The sequence below is a fragment of the Dendropsophus ebraccatus genome, chromosome 13 (genome assembly GCF_027789765.1).
Source record: "Dendropsophus ebraccatus isolate aDenEbr1 chromosome 13, aDenEbr1.pat, whole genome shotgun sequence".
Classification (NCBI taxonomy): Eukaryota; Metazoa; Chordata; class Amphibia; order Anura; family Hylidae; genus Dendropsophus; species Dendropsophus ebraccatus.
Genome location: NC_091466.1, coordinates 48,919,524 through 48,943,880, shown reverse-complemented (window position 1 = coordinate 48,943,880; position 24,357 = coordinate 48,919,524). Strand labels below are relative to the sequence as shown.

The 24,357-nt window shown below is 41.6% G+C and overlaps 1 protein-coding gene across 3 annotated transcripts in view; it reads left to right on the top strand.

The window, feature by feature from the left end:
• Nucleotides 1-24,357, top strand: part of DAAM1 (dishevelled associated activator of morphogenesis 1) — a 161,620-nt gene that overhangs the window by 78,340 nt on the left and 58,923 nt on the right. For all 3 annotated transcript variants that reach the window (XM_069951141.1, XM_069951138.1, XM_069951139.1), the window contains 2 exons: nucleotides 8,164-8,384; nucleotides 16,231-16,320. In XM_069951141.1, coding sequence (XP_069807242.1) covers nucleotides 8,202-8,384; nucleotides 16,231-16,320 — 273 coding nt within the window. In that variant the 5' untranslated portion in view covers nucleotides 8,164-8,201. The remainder of the gene's footprint in view (nucleotides 1-8,163; nucleotides 8,385-16,230; nucleotides 16,321-24,357) is intronic.

Genomic DNA, 24,357 nt, shown 5'->3' with positions numbered 1-24,357 from the left:
ATTTGATGGCTAAAGAACTTTGACCTGTTATCCTGAATTTTTGATCCCAAGGAAGACCAGAACACTATACAGTCACTGCTTATAACTTCTTATTAGTGGAAAAAGTTCCCTCCACCAAGCATGTCACTAAGTATAAATCGATGAATCAGGGGCTTTCTCTTGAAATCTCTGGCCTATGTGATTTTTATATCTTCCATGTACAAGGCCCATCTTAAACACTTTGAGGAATAAGTTATCACAGCAATAAGTACAGTGTTTTATAGTGTCAGTGCTTTTACAGTAAAGAATACTTTCTATAATGATAGTAAAATGTCTTTTCTGTAGACTAGCTATAGTATAGGCCTAGCTATAAAGAGAGAACCTCTCTTTATAGTATGTTTGTAGTATTTTTGTACATAGTGACTAGATCACTTCTATGTGCATATCTTATAGCATTACCCTTTCTTAAAGGAATTTTAATATAGTTGATTATTGGCTGAAAACATTAATTGTTAACCCATTTAAAAGGCATGGCGCATCTAAAGCACAGGTGTCAAACTGCGGCCCTCCAGCTGTTTAAAGTGTCACTTAAAATTTTAAAGTGGCGTTATAATTTTCAAAATCTTAATCAACAGTAGATGTGAAAAAAAAGCAAGTTTGCAATATACAGTCATTATTTTTTGTTGTTATGCTGTAAAACAAAGCTGAAATCCAGGCCCAGTCTCCTGAAGGTAGATTTTCTGACCAGAATTCCGGCCAGTACAGAGTCACAGCTCAATGTGTCCATCAATCACACGACTGCCTTCTCTGTGAGCGCTCAGATGGCCTGGGATACACAAGACTTCCTGTTTTCTGACTCTTTGAGAATAAAAAAAAAGAGTCAGTAAATAGGATGGGCTGTGTTCTCCACAACAACTAAAAAAAAATAATGAATGTCAATTGCAAACTTGCCTTATATCACATCCACTGTTGATTTAGATTTTGAAAGTTATAATGACAGGTACACTTTAAAAACTTCAATTCCCATCATGCCTGGACAGCTAATTCTTTGGTTTGGCCTGTCCATGCATGATGGGAATTGTAGTTTTAAAAACAGCTAGGGGGCCGTGAGTTTAACCCCCATGACCTAAAGAGTCCATTTAATTTTGCGCTCCCAGCATTGTTTTACCTAGTGTATTCTAAACCCAAGAATGGATCCATATTGTTTTCGTATAAAGCGTTCCCCTATCTTACATTACCAAAACAAATGATGACATCACTATACATGCAGAGCAGCCGAGAGTGATGTGTAAGTATGCAGGTTTATGCAGTTATCAGGCTATGATCAACGTACCTTATGCTGCATGGATTTTCTGTATCTAATTCCCGTACATAAAATCTGCATAGATTACACGACAGCAGATAAGTCTCTTTATGCTGCTGGCCTGTACCCTTAGCATAAGGGTTCACTTGCAGCAGTGGTGCGCCTCATGGCGAAACCACACACAAATGGTCATGGTTTTGTGATGCATTTATTGGCTGTGTGGTTTTCACAGAGGAAACATATTAAATGGAACATGCTTCACATTAAAAAATAGTGCTGCCTAAAAACTGCACCGCAAACCGTATGTGGTCTTGCCACTATGTAACTGGTCATGTGGTATATTAGGAATTTGTGTACCTTACCTTTTTATAGCTTAACAATCCCTAGTACAGTGTTCCCCAGCCTGCTTCTCTCCAGCTGTTTTGAATTTGCTCCCGGCTCCATGGCCAATGGCACAGAACCGCATTGGCTATCTAGCACAGAGGCAGGGCCGGCTCCAGCTTTTTGTGGGCCCTTGGGCGACAGAGCCTCGGCGGGCCCCTTTGAGGAGCAAATCATGGAGAGACAGGCGAGGAAAGATTTGCAGCAGAAGAAACATGCGGCTGCTGCATATCTTTCTCCTCCTGTATCTCCTGATCTCTGCAGTAGTCAGGACTCTGGAGGAGTCAGACCCAGTCACAGGATTATATATATATATCATGCTGGTGCTGCTAGTTCTCTAGTATACAGCTCCTTCTGTGTGTGTGTGTGTGTATATACATACACACACACAGAGCAGGAGCTGTATACTAGAGAACTAGCAGCACCAGCATTATATATATATATATATATATATATATATATATATATATATATATATATATATATATATATATATATATATATATATTTATTTATTTATAATATGAACATGGTGAGACCTCTAGTTCTCCTATATACAGGCCCTGCAGTGATATACAGTGTGTGTGTGTATATATATATATATATATATATATATATATATATATATATATATATATATACGCACACACTGTATATCACTGCAGGGCCTGAATATAGGAGAACTAGAGGTCTCACCATGTTCATATTATAAATAAATAAATATATATATATATATATATATATATATATATATATATATATATTATATTTATTTATTTATAATATGAACATGGTGAGACCTCTAGTTCTCCTATATACAGGCCCTGCAGTGATATACAGTGTGTGTGTGTATATATATATATATATATATATATATATATATATATATATATATATATATATACGCACACACTGTATATCACTGCAGGGCCTGAATATAGGAGAACTAGAGGTCTCACCATGTTCATATGATAGATAGGAGATAGGGAGATAGATAGATAGATAGATAGATAGATAGATAGATAGGGAGATAGATAGATAGATAGATAGATACAGATATCTAGTTGTTTTGTGTATAGAGGTCCTGCTGTAATATATCTATATATCCTGCTGTAATAGATATAGATATATTAGAGCAGGACCTCTATACACAAAACAAGTAGAAGAACCAGCACATACAGGACACTTAGTTTGCAGAGCCTACCTGCTGCCCTCTATCAGGTCATGTGTCCGATCACATGACCCGTGACATCATCAAAGGTCCTTCAGACTCAAAGGTCCTCTTTCCTACTCGGCTGTAGGGAAGATTTGTGATGGAAGACAGGTGCTCGGGGGCCCCAGTATGGATCGGCGGGCCCCTAACTGTCACATGCGGCCTCTAGGGGCCCAGTCCCCTTTGTTACTACACTTTTTATTCTTTTTTACTAACAAAAAAAATGTAGTAACAAACGGGAGTGGGCCCCTAGAGGAGCTGTGGGCCCCGGCATTTGCCCTACTTAGCCGGGTGCTGACGCCGGCCCTGCACAGAGGTATAAAGAATCTATATGCTTCCGTATAGGCTGAGCACCATTCATAGTAAAATCTTGCCAGAACCAATGCTTTCAGGGGAGAATAGTTCTGTATAAATGGGATCTGATGGGGCATGCATAATCCTTTATGAAATGAAGGCCTAGTGCACTACAGCAGTGTTCCTTGACCTGCGGCTCTCCAGCTGTTCCAAAAACTACAACTCCCATCATGCCTAGCCAGCTTTTGGCATTGTAGTTTTGCAGCAGCAGAGCCACAGTTTGGGGAACACTGCATTAGGGCCTAGCACACTACAGAAATCACGCGGATAACTTGTTGCGGATTCCGTGCGTGCTCTCACTTGACTTTCCGTCCGTCCTATAGACTTCATTCTGTGCTCGGGCAGATTCAGCCATCTGCCCAAAGAATTGACATGTTACTTTGGGCAGACAACTGAATCCCCCTAACCATAGAATGGAGCCTATGGGACCGGTGGAACATAAAGCGAGAGCACGCACTGAATCCGTGGGAAGTTATCCGCGTGATTTCTTTAGTGTGCAAGGGCCCTTACAATGTGAGCCCGACTGCATCTTAATACAAACCGGAGCCATAATACAGCCAATTGCATGGTGCCTAATTTGTATCTATTGGGCTTAATTTACATCAAGTGGTTCCATGTTTTGAGAGTCGTCCATATGTCTCTACTAGAAGGATTTATTCTTAGTTCATAGGTTATTTTAGATTTATTTGTATCAGATGTGACATTTGCTGATTACAGAAAGTAACGTCTATTGCCTCTGGCTGTTTATGGCTCGCAGAAGAGGAAGTCCATGTCTCCTAAAATCGTATCACACAAATAGTTTTTTTCTTTTTTGTCTACCTTGAAATAAGTTTCCATCTATGCTTGTGATGTTGATTTGGTCATCTGTTACCATAAGGTTAAGTTCCCAGAGTTTTGCAACCTTTTTTCCCCCACTAGACTAGCATTGTAAGAGTCCATGAAAATCCTGATCATGTAAATTAATTAAAGTGCTAATATTCCTTACATTCCAACTCTTTTTTTTTTTTTACTCCCAAATATCTCTCTAGTTAATTAGAGCTTTTGAATAGACTAAAATAAAGAGCAGTAAACATGGCCGCCATCTTGGTCACTGGGTTTAGCGCCAGTGTAGCATGGGTTTACCCAGATCTGCGTAGGTCCTGCCAAGCTCTGTAGGCTTTGGCTTCTTCCAAAGTTTGCTTGATGAAGAGGCTGTCCCTAACAGACTTGACAGTTCAATTTGCCCCATTGGGCCATATCAGCACAATTCAGAATAAGAAACCAAGGCAAGTGCAACTGAACAAAAGTCATGATGTAAACCTTTCTTAGGGTAGCTTCACACGTACTGTATCGCAGTGGATTTTCTGCTGCGGATCTGCAGCAGATTTGACTAAATGAATAAACACAGCATCAAATCCGCACTGTAAAATCTGCGTTGATGTGCAGGGTCTTAGCTCAAACAATTAGATGCAATGTGCCCACCTTTGCAGGGGTCTTTACTTGACTAACATTGCATTACATTAAAGACAAAGAAAATGTTGTATTTGATGGACCTATTTCTGATCCCCATAGTTATGTTCACTAAAAGTCACTTCATCTCAAGGAGGCCTGGAATTGAGCATTGGCACCTTTTCACTTTAAGACTTTCACTTTATGTTCTCCTCCTTCCTTTAGACCACATTTTTACTGGCGGAGAAGAAAAATGTAGGCTAAAAATGTTGGTGTACTTTCACCCCACTTTCCCCATCACCACAGTTTGCAAGTCGGATGCTTTGCATCTTAGTATGTGTTCACATCAACGTCATGGTGTCTTTTGTCAGATGTTCTTCCTGCCAAAAGAATGGAAACTGTTAGATTGGCCCCATTGGTAGTCCGTGGAGTTTGGTAGACCTCATTGGTCTGTACAGTGGATTCAGCAATGCATCATGATGGTGTCTGTTATAAACAGAAACCTCAATGTAAGTGTTAACATAGCCGTATTGGTCCAGTGACAGCACCAAATCTCCTATGCCCCACTGATGCTGCTGCTTCGTATTATTGAAGCTTCACTAAGGTTCTCAAGTATCGATGCTAACAGTAGCCAGTTGCTTTGACTATGTGGTTGCAAATGCATATCACCTCTTGAGTACATATTACTTGTAGAAGAGAGAACTACTCCCTAATTGGCGGTGTATGTACGAGTATACTCACACTGACGGGAAGGGTTAAATGGGCTGCGGCTGCGCTGTGTTAGGCTGTCATCTCAATTGTTAGTCTTGCCAGTAATTCATGTTAGACAAATGCCTTGAAGCCAATTTTCAGAGTAACAAGATAAAGATGTCCCCATTTCATTAACAATGGAAAAAACGACATCCGGCATCCTTTAGTAATTATCATCGTGTAATACTGGATGATTAAACAAATGCTAAAAGCTGTAGAATTCGCCATGAAGAACGCATCTGGGTTTAAGATGAGCTTTGTCTATTGGATTCATATCCATTTGCATACAGGTAACTACTGACCAATCTGCAAATTAGCTTTCCATTTTGGTAGTTGTGACCCCCGCGGAGGATTAGTCGAGCTTGTGTTTGTCTTTTATCGCCTACATGGAGGATATGGAAATAGTTTGAGCCCATTAACTTTTTATCTGATTACTGCTAGCTGCTTTATTTTAGGTGTATATAGATCTATCTTTTCATTCCCAAGGTAGGAAAATGTACTATATATATACCGTGGCATTTTGTAAGTCTAGCCAATGACTAAATGACCGATTTTTCTCAAGTATGAGGGTATGTGCACACGCGGAGGACTTGTGATGGATTCCGCTGCTCATCCCCGCGTGCTCCCGCTTCACTCTCTGCCTGTGCCATAGACTCCATTCTATAGTAAGGCAGATTCCGCCCAAAGAATGAACCAGTCGTCCATTCTTTGGGTGGAATCTGCCTCACCATATAATGGAGTCTATGGCACAGGCGGAGATTGAAGAGGGAGCACGCGGGGATGGGCAGCGGAATTCGCCGTAAGTCCTCAGCGTCTTTTCCTCGTGCACATACCCTAAAAATTCTTTTATTTGTATAGCGCCAACTGAATTTGCAGCACTTTACACAGTTTGTCAATTTTAGTCCCTGTCCCCATAAGGGCTCTAAATTCACCTATCTGTATGTATTGGGTGTGGGAGGAAACCAGAGTACCCAGAGGAAACATGCCCAAACCTAAAAAATTTTTGCAGATGTTGCCCTTGGTGGAATTTGAACCCAGAACCCTAGCGCTGCAAGGCTACAGTGCTAACCCAAGAACAGCGGTCAGTTGTCCCCTAAGTGAATCAAACAGCAATGCGTATGCTTGGCCACTGTTCCAATCATTCACTCTCTATGGAACTTCTAAGCATTTCCAAGCACTGAACCCTGTAACGTTTGGATGCAAATAAATTGGTGGCTGAGCATATACGCTGCCTCTCTATTCACTCAGTACAATGATCCTCCGTTCGTATGACCAGAGGAGTTCCCAGTGGTCAGGTAATAGCGGCAGCAGAAGCAGCAGGGCTATTTACATTTTCTGCCATCTGAAGAGGGTGGGTGGTGGAAGGTACTTAATAACAAGGGCTCTCTCAAATTTGAGAAGAACTAAGGGAATTAAAAAAAGATAAAGAAAAGAAAACGAACTTGATAAACCATGCATGAATACACCTTTTTTTTTTTAGCTTCAGTCTGCTATAAGTAGCTGAAATAAGAATCTTTTTATTCTGTGTTTTTTTTTTTTTGTTTTTTTTTTTGCATGCGGCTTAGTTCTCCTTTTTTTTCCCTTGTGATGCGGCTTAACGGACTTCTAACAATTTGCCTATATTTCCTGTATGAAGACTGCAGCAGTTTAGAGAAGGAAGGTCACACCTGTCTGTACACCTGTACCACCTGACATCTTCTCACGTACACCTGGCTCCGTGGTTGCTCTCTTCATCTCCCATCTGTCTTAAATTACAGTAAATGGCTTTTCCAATGTTTTCCTTAACATGTAAATGTTCTGCAGTGATCACTATTGGCTGTACACAGTGACTGTGTGTTTGTGTCTATAGCCCCCAGTTTATCGGTTTAAATTCTGTTTTTGCTGAATTTGAATATTTGGTTTATTTATATGCAAACTTGTAACAATTTGCTTACAAAAGTTGACAAATTCTTTGGTTAGACTCCACCATGATCTTAAATCTTGATTGTCCATGTAATGTGATATTCTTGGTGGTGGTATTAAGGCTAGGCTCACACTGCATTAATAGGTTGCCCTCCCACACTGCAGCGCTTTAGTTGCCAGAATGCAGTCATATACATTTCAGCCACTTCCTGCAGATACAAGTTTATTTAGAGGGACTAGACAGCACAGCAGACTACATGTAAACTGACGTGTGGGAGGTGGCCTAATTGTAGTCACTAGCAGGCTACATTTAGGCTATTAAGGTGAGTGGTGCACAAGAGTATATTAGGAGTATGCCTTTTTGATGGGAAGCTAACACATAGCTAGGGCATCCTGCATTAACACAGTGTTAGGGTGCATTCACACTGAGGAAAATTGGTGGAAATCCCAAGCTGAATCCCACCATGGACTCTGCTCAGAATTTTCCGTCCTCAGAGTCTCATTGTTAAGTATTGGGTGCCTTCACTCTCTGCTGATAGAATTGACATGTCCATTCTTTAAGCGGAGAGCCACTGAGTGTGAAGGCGCCCTATACTTAACAGTGAGACGGAGGCAGGCAGAAATCCGAGCGGAGTCCCCGGCGGGGATTCCACTTGAAATTTCCACCTATTCTCCTCAGTGTGCACATGCCCTCAATGCGTCTTTCTTCATCAAATTGTAACTCATGCTGTTTGATCAATCCAGAATGTTGGTGCGCATTGTATTTGAAGCAACGTCCACTTTTTGGTCAAGGCGTAAAAAGTATCTTAATTGCAAAATTTTTACAGTAATGACTTATGTTTTTCTTTTTCAGGATTTCTTAGGAAGGATTGACCCTTGAGACTCCCAGCCATGGCTCCGAGGAAGAGGAGTAACCGTGGAATCTCCTTCATCTTCTGCTGTTTTCGGAGCAATGAGCATCCAGAGATCACATACCGGTTACGAAATGACAGCAATTTTGCGCTGCAGTCAATGGAGCCGGCATTGCCAATTCCTGCAGCCGAGGAACTGGATCTTATGTTTGCGGAGTTGGTGGTAAGTGTTTCTTATAGGATGCCCGTATACATTGTATAGTATATTAGTGTTCTTTACTGTAGTGTTGTTGTTGGTGAAGTTCTAATACTGACCTGCACGCTGTGTACTCACTTTTAGATCAACAAGGGCTTCTTGCTATCACATTGCTGCATTTTTGTTAAACTGCAGTTCAGGACATTGTGTGTTTAACATTCAGAGCTGCGCTCCTCATCTCATTAAGATGATATTGTATTCTGCCTAGCGTCCTGATGCACCTAGAAGCCACTATAAGAACCTTGGCGCAGTGTTATTGATGCGTCTGGGCTTCAGAGTCTAGATTGCTGGATTTTTGACTGAATGTTATTCTCAATGTATTTACAGCATTTACTGTCAGGATTTGCATGTGCTCAGTATACAAGAAGTCCCGGAATCGTTCTCTTTTTATGTCCTGTTTTTTTGCATTTTCTCAGTAACCTCTTATAGGACACAGTGCCCATAGTGGTTGGCCCATGTTTCTGTAGATCTTGTATAGCTCATAAATCTGCTTTCTGATGTAGATTTGCAGGAGTGGTCCGAACATGATGATTTTTCCTATTGTTATGTAGTGAGGCTAAGGCCCCCTTCACACATCTGTGTTTTCTCCATGAAACACAGTCCTTATGCCGGCCATATATTACAGACTGAACACTTATCTGTTTATGGGGTCATAATTCATTATTATTCAGTGACCTCCCAAACAGACAGAGCACTACCCTACCGAACTGATACAGCTTTATTAGTATGGTAGCGTAGGCTCTGGCCATTCTAGAGGACTATGGTTGTAGCTTGAAGCTAATAACTTCTGACGTGTCACATGAAAAGTTATTGATTGCAGCCTGTGTGAATATAGTCTAAGGGTATAAACACATACACACCGTATATGCAGCATATTTACTGCTGCGATATGCAGCAAATACGCAACAAATATGCAGCAGATTAGATCTAAATAACTGAACACAGCATCAAATCTGCACCATCAAATCTGCTGCAGATCTGCTGCGTATTTTCTGCGTATACGGTGTGTGTATTTGTACCCTTAGGGTACAAACACACACACCGTATACGCAGCAGATCTGCAGCAAATTTGATGGTGCAGATTTGATGCTGTGTTCAGTTATTTAGATCTAATCTGCTGCGTATTTGCTGCGTGTTCGCTGCGGATCGCAGCAGTAAATATGCTGCATATACGGTGTGTGTGTGTTTATACCCTTAGAGTGTTTAGTTACTTGCCGTCTACAGTAGTGGTTGTCAGTTTAGTCATTTAGTCTGACTTCTACAGCTTACAGCTCCACACTATGTGTGCTCTGGATGAGTCTGTTATACAAACGGAGAGCTTGGAATCGATTCAGGAGTCTGATCAGCGACTGTTTACTCTGCCGGCCCAGGAACACTGAGCATGGCCGCTGCATCCTGTAACAGAACACATGGCCAGGGCTTCCTTATTTACATGGTACAGAAAACGCCTGCTGAAAAGACTGTTCCTTACACTGATAGGAGAATGTAAATGCTAAGCAAACACCCAGACCTATTTGCCTTTTACAGTTTATTTTTAGCTTGTGATGCAAGTTCTCGCAAATGAGTGACTTTTGTTAATGTTGTGTTGCTGGCAATGGAACCAAGTAGAAGTTATAGAAGGGTGTTAGAGGCCGGACTAGTCGGCAACTTTGGACAAGCAATCTTTGTTTTCTTAATGGTGCCCATTACACATTAGATCAACTAGAATGAAGACAGTCAGCGTCTGGAGAGAAGTTAGCTCTGGACAGAAGTTTTTGGCTGATCAGACAGAGGAAACCTTTGAAAAAAATTGTTTACCTTGCCCCCCCCCCCCCCCCCCCCCAATAAATGTTTTACAAAAAATGGCTAAAAAGCCACAATACAAAGTACTGTCAGATATATGTAGATTACAGTGCTGTTATATTCAGTGACTCACCGGTGACGTCCTCTTTGGAGTCGTTCATTTCCCTTTTTCTTCTCCATCCAACTCCCAGACCACCATGACCTTTTTCTTTCGGCCACACTTCAGGGACCTGTGAGACAAACATCTTAAGCTACGAACTCATCCAGCTACTTAATTACCTTTTCTACATGTATAGGGTCCCCAAGAGTAGTAATTCCGCAGTCTGGTGTCATGCACAGTAAAATAATAGTTAAGAGGGTTGGTGGGGAGAAGTAGGTTGGTTTGGGTGGGGTAGATAGGCCGCCTTTATTATTATGTAGGTTGCTCCAATAGGTAATTTTTCTTATTATGTATGTTATATCATTGCCCTATTACGTATGTTATATCATTGCCCTATTCCCTCAGAATTCGCCCCAGGTTCATGTAGGACATTGCGTAGAAGTGCTACTGCTAAGCCAGATCTACTTTACCCTAGTTTGAGAAATAATTCCCCTGGTGTCTGATTGGCCATATGTTGGATGCCGCTCTAGGGCTGCTAGAAAAACATGGACACAGTCTGACTGTATCCATATTTTTCAGGACTCCCCAGGGCAGCATCCAAGGTATGCAGCTGTGGGGAATGAAACCCAGGCACTCTGATTTGGCTAACGTTGCCTAACCCGAACATTTTGCCAAAACTACCTATGATTTCTGATAATACAGTAAAGCGAGGCCACAATATTTCTGCCCTTCCTTTGTGTATTCAGTATGACATGTAAGCTTCTTTATGTAGTTATGCAGTTTACAGCATTGCAATTTTATCTTGTGTAGTGCAAAGTTACTGCCCCCATGGGTATACTCCCACAAACGTAATCTCCGTAATATGTTTTTTCAGATGTGCTGAAAGCGGGTTAGTATTGTTCCCTGTTTGTGATTTGTTATTATTTCTCCTCCCATCATGTGGTTTTTATACGGTTTGCCTTTATAATCTGTTACCACAACATATAATACAGTCATTCAAATATTCATTTATAACATGTAGCGTTATTGTGCCAATATTATTATTATTTATAAATTTTTTATTACTTTTTTTTTTGGGGGGGGGGTTGACTAAACGAACCACCTGCCCGAAATAAAAATGGCAGTATACTGTAGCCCTGCTCCTACTTTGAATCTATAGGTGGTCCGGATCAGACCCCAGACTACTTTTGGTCTGTTTTCTCTGTTTTGCTTTCGCAGCACAATGTACTCTGGTCTTTGGACTTCCTTGCCTAGAACGGCGCTGTAGGATAAAAGAAAAAATGTAGCAAGGAATCAACACCTCTTCCCCCCCCAGTCTGATAGTGGGTATATGAATAAACCCCAATGGTTTCCTAAATCTTAGGAATGGATAGATGTAACATCCATCCCATATGATCCTACTTTTTTCTAATACAAGAGGAAAAAATAGGCAGTGTACTGCAAAGATCTATGAATATTTAGTTGCTCATCTTGAGACATAATAGAGTAACCTGTATATCCTGTGTTATGTAATTATATAGAGTGGTTATATAAGTATATAATAATCCACCATACTGTAAAACAAGCTCTGCCGAGTTCCTGGTAATTATTATTAAGGGCATAGGGAGGGTACCAGACCTATTGTCTAAATTTTATTAGGCCAATACATGACAAAATTGAATTGTCATGCCCTAGTGCTGCGCCTCTCCCATTTACACTTGTTGCCAGACTTCCTAATGTGTTTGGCTCAGGCAGGTGACTATATTACTTCGATGGAATGATAGGCAGTATCAGAATTGTTAAAATATTTCATATTCAGTTGGGACATTGTATAGCCTGTGAATGTGTATGTCCAACTGTGATGCCAGGGTAAATGGTTTGATCAGTTTCTTTTTCCTAGAAGTGACGCTGCGCAGTCCTATAAACTTAAAATGGAGTGGCAGTACAGTACTGCATTGCCACTCCACACAGGGGCACTTGGGACCCTTCTTTTTATGATTATTGGGCATCCCATTAGTCTGGTGGATAGGTGGTAATTTGTTGTAATTTGGGATAACACCTTGAAGGGCCTATTAACCTCACATTTTAGAGCCATACACCAGGCCGCCACTTAAAAACGTATTGTATGCGTAAAAAAATACATTTACAGTCCTTTTAGGTTTGATTTATTTATTTTTTTTTAATTTGTGGGGCTCTAAAACATAAAAAAAAAGGCAAAAAAAAAGACAAAACATCATTTATAATAGACTCTGGGGTGAGATTGTGATCCCGCTGTATAGAGCTCTAGTGAGATCACACCTATAAGAAGATATTGATAATATAGAACTGGTCCAAAAATTGTCAATAAAAATGGTGAAGGGTGTGAGGCAAAAAAACATATCAGGAAAGACTTAAAGGGAACCTGTCAGCCTGGCACCTGGGTCAGAGCCTGCCCGAGACCCCGATACCTTCTCCCCACTCCCACAGTCGCCCCTTCCGCAGAGAAATCAACAGGGTGACAGGTTCCCTTTAAGGATTTGAATCTGTGTAGTCTGGAGGAAAGAAGAGAAAGGGAGAAACCTAATCGAGATTAAATTTAACAAATTTCTAGCAGATGTGGTTGGTAAATCTACAGTAAGTGAATGTAAACCTGCCTGGGATAAATATTCAATATATCTTTTTTTTATGGCTCATTGGGCCTATAACCACTAAAGTGTGTACATTTCTATAATTATTCACCAGAAAGTCATGTCCCATCGGATGTATGGTTTGTATGCCTAGACCCCCCCTTCCTCATATGTCATGGCCTATACTGTGGTGGCAATGACTTAATCCATAGAAAAGAAGATGACCTGTTAATTGTTACTTCCTGCCATCCGGAGGCCTGTCTGTGCGTCCACTCCGTAGAATGAGTAAGGATAGGAAACAGAGAGATGTATTGGAGGAAGGAGACGTTAACTCACACATCCTCTCCAGTATACATCGACTTTCCTTGTCCCAGGGGAAAGCAAACAACACACACGGGTGCACAAAATGCAACGCAGCATATTAGAGCGCACGCTGATCTCATTGACCGGCATAGCTTGCTCTTTCCGAATATTGCTTTTCTGCCCTTTATTTATTACCGTAATAGTTAGTGGACACCGAAATGTCTGCATAGAAGAGCATTACTTTATTTTAAAGGGAACCTGTCATCTTCTTTGAAAGGCCCTAAACCGCAGTCATAGCGTTATACAGGATGATAATGGGTTTGTATGTATGTCACACTCCACAATGTCACCTTCAGCATAAAGGGAAAAATACAGTGTGACACCTTTACAAACCTATTATCATCTGCCATAAAGCTATGGAAGTGGATTAGGGACTTTATAATGTGGTGGCAAATTTCCCACGCTTCCTTTTTGAAACCCTATTTGCCATAGTAAATCTTCCCCATAGTGTTTGACAGCGGTTCCTGAATTCTATGATACATTAAAGTCGATGGCCACTTTACCCTGCCACAATGCAGCCTCGGGGTCATGCTCTGATGGAACGTTGAATTACAATGTATTGCAGCCCCTGACTATGTTGTTGAAGTCTTCAGCAGTCGAGTTTACATCATACGTATTTAGAACCTCAGAGAACTAATTGTTTTTTTTTTCCCACAATCTGTTTCTTTCCCTAATTCTTCATAATTACAGTGTCGGGGGATAGAAGGCGACTCTAGACAACACCTAGAGGGGCTGGTTTAATACAGGCCATTGTGTCTGGTACTATATGGATTTGTTTGATGATAATTTATATCCATCCCCTTTGCTTTAAAGAGCAGCTGATGGCATTATACCTACTTCAAAAGGGCAGCCCTGCGCCCGAGCATCTGCTGCTAATTTATGTGGCAATGAAAGGCGAACGGCCTCAGACCTTGGTGCAGGTAATGAAATATTAAGAGCTGTTTCATGTTTACCTGCCATGTGCATGAGAAGCGTGTGGCTGGGAAATTCCATGGCTTTAAAAGAGTTGCAGGTGTTGAAGTCTTCATCTGCTTTACTAGTGTGAATAAAACGTTAAACGGCTTTTTTTTCCCGAGTTTATGTACACCCTTCACCTGTACACTTTGCATATGGTGACCTTGTGAGGGCTACAGGGCATATAGTCTTAAAAATAAGGAATAGCTGGTTATTTAGTGCTCCATTCCGCTCTCGCATGTGGCTGCGCACATCTGGACAGATTTGTCGCTTCACATAAACATGTAACATGCATATTATGGACCCAACCGTAATGCAGACACTGAAATACTCATGTAACACGTTCACGTGAAACCCCCTCCATGGTTTAGTTTGCTTTAATGGGGACCATGTTTGATTTCTACCCCTTTTTAATATCTCCCTTCTGTCTCCCATGATTTATACTGTAGCTCTGCCTGTCTGGATTAGCTGCTGTGCTTGAGCGGAGACCCGGCACATCAGGAAGTCATTGCATGGATAAAATGTAGTTTGTCTGGCAAATTTTATGTGTTGGTGGTCCAAGCACGTTGGTGTTAACCTTCTGACACATATATGCATGTTTTGCAAATATAAAATTTTTATGGCGATCCATCTCCTATTACCATCGCCTGTAGTGTCGCCATGTAGCTTTTCCAGCGACATGTTATATAAGTTTGATAAGCTTTTCTAGAGTTGTGAGGCCCCATTTTCCTAGTTATGAGGCATCATAGGAAAGAAGAGTCCTATCATGGTGTAACTAGGTGGCCATTCGGGGATCTGGGTTCTCTATCATTTTTCTCCTTCTTATATTAAACGTACATACTGCAGACAATTTTAGACCTCCATTTGGATATCCCTTCTCAGGAAAACATTGGAACATTTTTTGAGATACATATATAAACTAAGTTTCTGAAGAGCAGCACCTACGAGGACAAGAACTCTCCCGGTGTGATAGGTTGTGGCAGTGAAGTCTGGTATTTCAGTGGAACTTGATGATAAGTGCCATATTGTATTTCTGTACACCCATTGATGTATTAAAAATACTGTTAGGGCAGCTTCATGAAAAACTCACAATAACTGTAACCGTTTCCCCCCAAAATGCTGTGTGTGAAACCTCCCTTAGGGTAGTCATACACACATCTCTCCCAATCCCTCCATAAACGTGATTGTGTGCATCCGTTTTGATCCGTTTTTCCATTGACTTCCATTGTAAAAAGGATCAAAACTGATCCGTTTTTTTTTTTTTTTTTTGGACGAACACAAAAACGTAGCTGACACTACTTTTGTGTCCGTTAAAAAAAAACTGACCCGTTTTGATCCGTTTTTTTTTTTACAATGGAAGTCAATGGAGGAACGGATCAAAACGGATGCACGCAAATGCATCCGTTTTTCATCAGTTTTTTTGCAAAAAACTGATTGCAAAAACGCAGTGTGAACCCAGCCATACAACAAGTCAGTCAGTGCTTGTTAAATGAAGCCTTTATACTGCCAATTTTGGGGGGCAGATGGCCACACAAACAATCATTCATACAACCAGTGAAACAACCCTGCCCTGTCCCCTGACAATGGTGGATAGCCCAGCTGAAATCTGTAGACTGGCTCTTATGTAAAGTCTATGGCCTGCATTAGTCAGGGCATAAGATAGATTTGACTAGGGATGGATATCATGGTCTTAGTCCTCACCATCTTGTGCTATTGCTGCTTTTTATTGCATATAAGTGATGTTGTATTCATACTGGTTACGTCTTAATGGTCCTCTTGATGAAATAACTATTTTTTATAAGGCATTTATATACCATTGTTTACCGGCACTGATTCACACAATTTACTTGTAACGTTTGCTTATAAATCAGAGTGTAATGTTCCTGGGGAGACGATGCTGTGGTGGAAGCTTCTACCCAGGATACCGCTTAATGGAACGTACTTAATTGCCATGACAAATCGTTTGCTCGATGTGAGTATAACAATTCTAATGTATAATTTTCTTTTTCCTTTTTTTTTATTTTTTCAGGATGAATTGGACCTCACAGACAAGCACAGAGAAGCCATGTTTGCCCTCCCAGCCGAGAAGAAATGGCAAATTTATTGCAGCAAAAAGAAGGTACGTCTGGTGAAAACATGATCCATCCCATCGCTGGAAAGGTTTCATGTGATTTACCGGAAAATCTAGAACAGATCGTGTCTGCTGTGGTGTCGGATATAATGTTGTGTCTCATGTAGAAAAACAACTGATAGAAAACAATATAAAGCCGTTTATGTGTTGGATGCCCTCCAGGTCAGAGACAATGATCTGCTGTTTGGTGCTGTGGTTTTTGATTGTGCAAAATAAGAGAAGGTGCCACAGACGGGCGGAATGGCTTGTTCCATAACAACCACTGAGAAATTGATTTTTCATCCTCTCGACAGACCTGTGTACAGTACGGATTATGTGGCGTTTTAAGAACGTCTGCTGTGTTCTTGTACCGAATGACGTCAATTTAAGGCTGGGAAAAAACCTCTTGTCTCTATAGCCAGTTTTCTTTGTCTCCACTTGTCAACTAAAGTTACTTGTTTTAGATTATTTGTCCTTGAAAACACCCAGATCCACGTAAAGCAGTGTTCTCCAACCTGTGGCTGTCCAGCAGTTGCAACTACCATCATGCCCTGACAGTGAAAGGTTCCCATCATGTACTAACTGTAGAACCCCATCATGTACTAACTGTAGAACCCCATCATGTACCAACTGTGGAACCCCATCATGTACCAACTGTAGAACCCCATCATGTACCAACTGTAGAACCCCATCATGTACCAACTGTAGAACCCCATCATGTACCAACTGTAGAACCCCATCATGTACCAACTGTAGAACCCCATCATGTACCAACTGTAGAACCCCATCATGTACCAACTGTAGAACCCCATCATGTACCAACTGTAGAACCCCATCATGTACTAACTGTAGAACCCCATCGTGTACTAACTGCAGAACCACTGGTCGGAAACAAAAACTCTGTAGAATGAGATTTTAAAATTTCAGTACCCTTATACCCTAAATATTACAGGGCTCCAGACTAAAAAATTTACCTAGGAGCCATTGGCTCCTAACCTGAAAAATTTAGGCGCCAAATAGAATATTTGGTCGCCAACATTTTAAAACATGTAAAATTAATGTTATGTTAAATGGGACTTACTGTGTGCAGAGGCCACGGCAGCATCCTCCTCCTTTAGATCCTTTCTTTTCTTAGTTTGAAAACGTTCAACATGGAAACTTGCAACTTGACAACCATATACAGTCTGACAACCATATACAGTCTGACTCAGTACTTCAGCTTCACTTGGCTAGCCTTTTAATGAGGCTTACTCTTCTGAACTTGAACTTAAAAGCTTGCAACTTGACAACAATATACAGTCCACTAGAATGTGTGAGGTGGTCTACAAGTCAGGTTCTGAGTCAGTGTCACTGAGTGCCAGTATGTAAGTGCCCCCTGGCCATCCTTTATATTGTGGCCTTCTCTTCCTCTTTGAGTTGAACCAGCGCTTCACAGAGGGCTCAGGATTGAACAGTTCAAGGGAAGGGCCTTCGGAGCTTATGCGAATTAAGTCCTCCAGTGTTGAAATATGAAGAGAACTCCGGACTTGTGACTTGATTCTGTTTTGGGCAGAAAACCCCCTTTCGCATTGTGCAGCAGATATAGGAAGTATTAACATAATGTGAATTAAATGTAAAACATTCCTAAAGTCAGTACAGTATGGCTCCTTTGAGATGACCGTTTCCCACAAACTGCTGTAAGAAAGGTCAGCAAACTGCCCTTTAACAAAACATTTCAATTGCCTCCATTCTGCTTGGATTGCTTCCACTTCACAGCCATTTTTTAACAAAATGGTTTTATACCATTTTGTTAATGTGTCAATCTCCTCCTCTCCATATGTAACAAGATCATCAGGCCAGGAATCATGACAAAAGACAGAGAAACACTGGATGATGTCTGGACAGCCTGTTCTACCCTCCTTCTCACTACTTAGCATTACTTCAAATCTTCGTTCCAGTTCACCCACTGTTACTTCCACTGTTCTTCTAATGTGGGCATTTAGGTTTTCCATAAACTCCTCCTGTGCATCAAAATCTTTTAGCTGGATATTCTGAAAAGCAATACACCTGGTATGACTCGTCTTGCGTCTTTTAGCCATTTGACTTGCTCTCTGTGTGCCAGTCTGCATTTCTTCTACATTAATTTTTTTATAAAACTCTTGCAGTTTGCCATTTCTCAGTGGGCCTTCTTTAAAGTTTTTAACTGTCATGATACACGTTTTAATGGCAGCAACTGCTTGGGGAAGTATGAGAGAGTTCTTCTGGAGAGTCAGACTTAACTTTGAGATCTCCCCAAAAAGGTCATGGAGGAATTGACAAAATGCAACAAACATCAGGTTCTCCATTTGCTGCACAATGTGCTTGGCTCTTCCTGAAATGTCACTATTTTTTGAGGATACAGAAAGATGTTCCATATGATGGTGCACAGCTGTGTACTGCCCTTGCCCAGTTTCTTGATCAAACGACAGGAAAACAGAGAGTGCCCGGAAGATATGAGGTAGCCAGCGCTGAGTCTTTACTGCTGAGGGACAGCGGATTTTACAGCCTAACTCTGCACCAATGGCTCTCAACTCCCGTTTACTTTTGGGACTAAAGTGATAAGTCTTCCAGACAAGATGCAGAAGATCATATACTTTTTGGACCATAGGTAGACATTTTTGTGTATTTAACATGGCCAGTTCCAAACGATGCGGTAAGCAGTGAAATGAGAGTATATGCTCTCCTATCTCTTTTCTCATTAGGGCACCTATACCACCTGATGCACCCATATTGACACTGGCTCCATCTGCACCAAAAGCACTGAGCTTATGGTGCCACCAATATGGATCACTGTGGTCTGCACTAAAAATATCTCCAATACTTTCTAGTATTCCCCGAGCATGGCTATGCTGAAGTGCACCTAATCCTAGCAGACGGTTCACAGGGACACCTGACAAAATATACCTGCAGTATACTATAACATTATCACTTCCTGATACATCAGTTCCACAGTCTGTTATGATTGAAATGTAAGTTGCCTTTGCAGCTTCATTTAATGTTTGAGCTTTAAATTCCTCTGCAATGCAACCAATAATCTCGTGTCATTGTCATATGTCTTGGATATATCCATTCCATTTTTCTTCAGAAGTAAGATTTGAGCCGCATACTTTGTAAATGGTAGCTCTTCACATGCTATCATGTAGGCCACATTAAATTTAATCTTCATTTCTTTAAAGTCTTTCTCAGCTGTTTTTTCACAAGCATGAGCTACAGCACGAGCTAAAGGTGTCTGTTTTGGGGCACTCCTAGCTATTATACAGTCACAAGCATTTTTATGCTTCAGACTATCTCCATGTTTTTTTTATTGTTTCTTTCTTGAAATGATCTGTTCCTTTTAATGAAATCTGTCTTTCCAGCAACATCACCTGCCTTGGAACAAAACTCACAGTACATCACTCCTTTCTCTTTATTGTATTTAAGCCAAGGAAATTCCTGAAGCCACACACTCTTAAAATGTCTGCTCCTGTGGACGGAAATTCTTGTTGCACTGCTGGAATTGCTTGCTTGATCTGATGTGCCGTTTTCACTGACTAATGAAAGCGTTTCATCTGAATTATCCTGATCTATTATAGTAGACTGGCTGGAAGATGCATGAGCATCCTTGAAAAAATCTGTAATTTTATGTTTCGCCATTGAGCCAATTGCAGTAGCCTGTATATAACAATAAGGATAATTACCTAATTGTCATGGACAAGTCCATTATATTAGTATTATAAAAGCCCAGGCCCCCCCCTGCTGCCGGGCCATCTTACCGGCAATGATCTACTATATCTATATCTATATGTATATGTGTGTATATATATATATATCCCCCGGCAGCCGATGACATATAGCCTCTGTGGCAATGTATATGGGAAGTGGTACTGTGCAGTGTATACATACATACACACACACTGAGGGAAGTGGTACTGTGCAGTGTATATACATACAGACACTGAGGGAAGTGGTACTGTGTAGTCTATACATACAGACACTGAGGGAAGTGGTACTGTGTAGTCTATACATACAGACACTGAGGGAAGTGGTACTGTGCAGTCTATACATACACACTGAGGGAAGTGGTACTGTGCAGTCTATATATACAGACACTGAGGGAAGTGGTACTGTGCAGTCTATATATACAGACACTGAGGGAAGTGGTACTGTGCAGTCTATACATACACACTGAGGGAAGTGGTACTGTGCAGTCTATACATACACACTGAGGGAAGTGGTACTGTGCAGTCTATACATACTGAGCCAGACTTATGACTGCAGCCATAGTGACCCCCCACAAGATGTGTATATAGATAGATATATCTCTCACCTAGTGACTAATGCAAGTGACCCCCTACAATACAGACACCTGAGGGGCCCTGATAATAATAATTGTGCATATATCTATCTCCCAGTGTCTGCAGCCAGTGTGCCCTACACTTATATATATATCACCCAGTGCAGCCATAGTTACCCCCCAGCACTCTACCCTGACGTGCTGACACTTGATGCTGCAGGGAGGCCATGCTGACATCTGTAGTCTCCCCGCAGCTCTGCGCCCTTACCGAGCTCTCCAGTAGTGAGGTCTGAGTCGGGTCCTCCGGGTCCCCCGCTATACGTGTGCTTAATGTCCCGCTTAGCGCTTGGTGCAGCCTTCACGCTAATTGGTTCTTCTTTAATTGCGTCATGAGTTTGGGTAGAAACGCGATTGGCTAAAGAATATAGGCGGAGACAAGGTTGTGTGAGATGTCAGGGAAGCGCGCGGGAAGGCAGCAGCGCAGCTCATTGTCCTTAAAGAGACAGCGCGCCGCCGCCGGGGCCAGTCGCAAATGGCGCCCAGATTAATAAATCTGGGCGCCATTTGCAATATGTCAGTCGCATTGGCGACCATTTTGGTCGCCATCTGGAGCCCTGTATTAATGGTTTGTCGCTCTTTTGCACCGGTAATATGGTAGTCCTTTATTTGTAGTCCATAAAATCAATAATAACAGCCAATACAGTAGTAGCTTTATCCACTTTTTCTATGCACCTGTTATCCCAACATGTTTCTAGCAGTAACCAGCCTTATTCGTGGTTAAGATTACTGAATGGCCACTTTATTACAGGCCACTGCCCTTTCACAATTGAAGATTCCCAGTATGGACATTAGACCCGTAAGCCCAGAGTGCAGAAGAAAGTCAAGTGAGCAAATGTTTTTAGATTAGTCTTACTCTGAATTCATATTGCAATGGGAAAATCCAGATCCAAATATACTCGGAGGGGACAGGATTTCTCAATCTGCTAACCTTGTTATGCAACGCTATCATGGAAACCGGTGGACAACAATCTCCTCAGGATAGGGGAAAGGTAAGAGATCGCACAGGGGGGTCCGACCCCCATACCCCCGCCGATCTCCGTATCAGGCCCTGGTGTCTGTATCATGAATAGAGCCGTGGTTACAGCAAGGTTAGAGCCAAGTACAGCACTTTTCCGGCTTATTTCTCTTTTTCTGTCGCTCCATAGCAATGAATAGAACCGCGGGTCACGTGCCATAACCACAGCTCTATTAATTATACAGGAGCCAGGGCCTGATATGGAGATTGGCAAGGGCTACAGTTGTCGGCTACCCCGTAGTCTCTTATTTTACCTATGTCCTGTGCATAGGGGAAAAGTAGATTTTTTCCTTGGAATACCTCTTTAACAACTTAATGAGAGAGGAAGATGTCAGGAATCAAAGGAGGAGCACAGTCAAGGATACTGTAGGTCAACAGCCACGTTAGTTGGACACCAATGTGGTAAACACATTGTTCCTTCACACAAATGGCAGATGACCAGGAAATCAAGACTACAGTGGGCGAAAGAGTGTTTTATCACTAAGCAGAGGCTAAGCATGGCCTGGTCAGATGGATACAGAACTCGGTGATACTATACTTATGAGACGGTCACAATGCAGCAGGAATTGACAAACCCTTCTTGTTAGATGCGAACAGCTCCGGCTGGTGGAGGTATAAGGAGTAGGGAATTGTTTTCTTGGCACACCCTGGATCCTCTGATACCTGTGTCCTTTCGACAGTAGGGACAGTCTCTGATATTAGAACAGGCTTCTTCAAGGCATGCAACACATTAGATGGTGGTACAGACAACTGCCATAAGCTGATAATTTCTGAAGAACAATTTTAGCACTTAGTGGAATCTAAGTCATAATGAATTTCTGCAGTACTGAAGGAGGTCCAAAGTGCTACTAGATATAAGGGGAAAACTTTTTAAAGTATATTGCTTGTGCACCTATAACCTAGATATCAATTTAGACATCAGAGTGGATATTTCCATTATGTAGGAGTTGGGTATTCGTGACAGACATGAAGGTGAAGGTCCTCACTCTTGCATATAGTGCTGTGTAAGCAATGCCACTTAACGGTGTGGCACCGACACACTGGAGCGATTTAATGTGCTTGTAAAGAGCCTCTCCGTAATGAGGAAGTTTAGTGTCCCCTCTGCAATATACAGACTGCTGGAGTTTTATTGAGTGCAGCCTCTGAATTATCATGACAATAGTTGGAGATAATGAAGTAGCGTACACAGACCATTTACTGCAAATAATATTGCAACTTCTTGCTTCCCTAATCAATGGGTTCAATAGAGGAGCTGTATCCCAATACAGACACAGAGTCCTTTAATTAATGGGTTTGTCCTCCTCACACAGCTGAGGTTTCTTACAGTAGAAAATCCTCTGCTCTAAATACAACCGGAGGTCAAATTTTTGTCTTGTCCTGCATGCCAGTCTCCTGGCTTATACCCGCACCAATACGAAGCGAGCAGGACTGGTTTTCCTTCAGTAAATGTAAACAAGAATGTTTCCAAGCACTGATAGGAAGCAGATATCTCATACCTTGTGTTTCAACACCTCATTGTTTATTAGACAGTTGCTTCACTTCTTATCAGTAAGTAACCTTTATATAAGTAAGACTGGACAACCCAATAGGGGAAGTAGATGTTGTTTGAACCACAATGTAAATGCAGGGAAAACAAAGCTTTGTCGATTGCCTTTGTTGAACGTTGGGTACAACTCTTAAGGTACCCGTACACCTTCAATACCTGTCGCCAGTTCTCTTCTATACAGCGAAATGTTCAGGACAACAAAACATTTATGTATTCTCTATGGGGAAGTCGTCCATGACCCTTCTTTCCACCAAATCATCTGTCAGTCAGGAGGCCCCCATACACCTTACACTTGTGGCCAAACCCACTGCTGATGGCAAATGTGTAAGGATATGAGCAAGTTTGACAAAGAACAAATTGTCTTGGCTAGACAATTGGGTCAGAGCATCTCTAAAATTGGCAGTGTTGCTGGTATGCTGTAGTTTGTACCCTCCTAAAGTGCTCCTCCAAAGACCAACTGATGAGCCAGCAACAGGGTCATGGGTACCCAAGGCCGTGGGGAGTGAAGGCTAGCCCATCTGGTCTGATTGCAGTGTACTTTGTGCAGATCGCGCCCACCCCTTTTAAAGGGATATTTCCATTCAATAAGTTATATGGTGTGGCCCACTAGTATGTGGCCAACAGCCCATTCATGTCTGGCTGCCCCATAGATAAAGCAAGGCCATTCATTCTGGGGATACTTATGTCCCTGTTCTCAGGATTGGTAGAGGTTCCAGTTCTTGGACCCCCCACTGACCTGCTTGTTATGACTTATGCTGTGGATAGGGGATAACTTACTGAGATGAGAGTACCCATTTAATGGCAGCGGTATCTTACACCATAGGTAATGCCCTGGCCACATTGCAAATTCAGTCAGAAATGAGGAACATAAAATAAAGTTCAAGGTGGTTACCTGGCCTTCAAATCCCCAAGATCTCAATTTAATTTGTCATCTGTGGGAAGTGCAGAGGAAGAAGTTCAATCCATGGAGGCCACACCTCAAAATTTAAAGGGGTTTTCTAGAACTCTTTCTATTGATATATGTTCAGGTCTGACTCCTGACACTGAGGTGAATGGAGCTGTAACACCAGGTAGAGCTGCTAGCACATACATAGAGCTGTATCTGCAAGGAAATGAAGGGGTCTCAGAACTTGT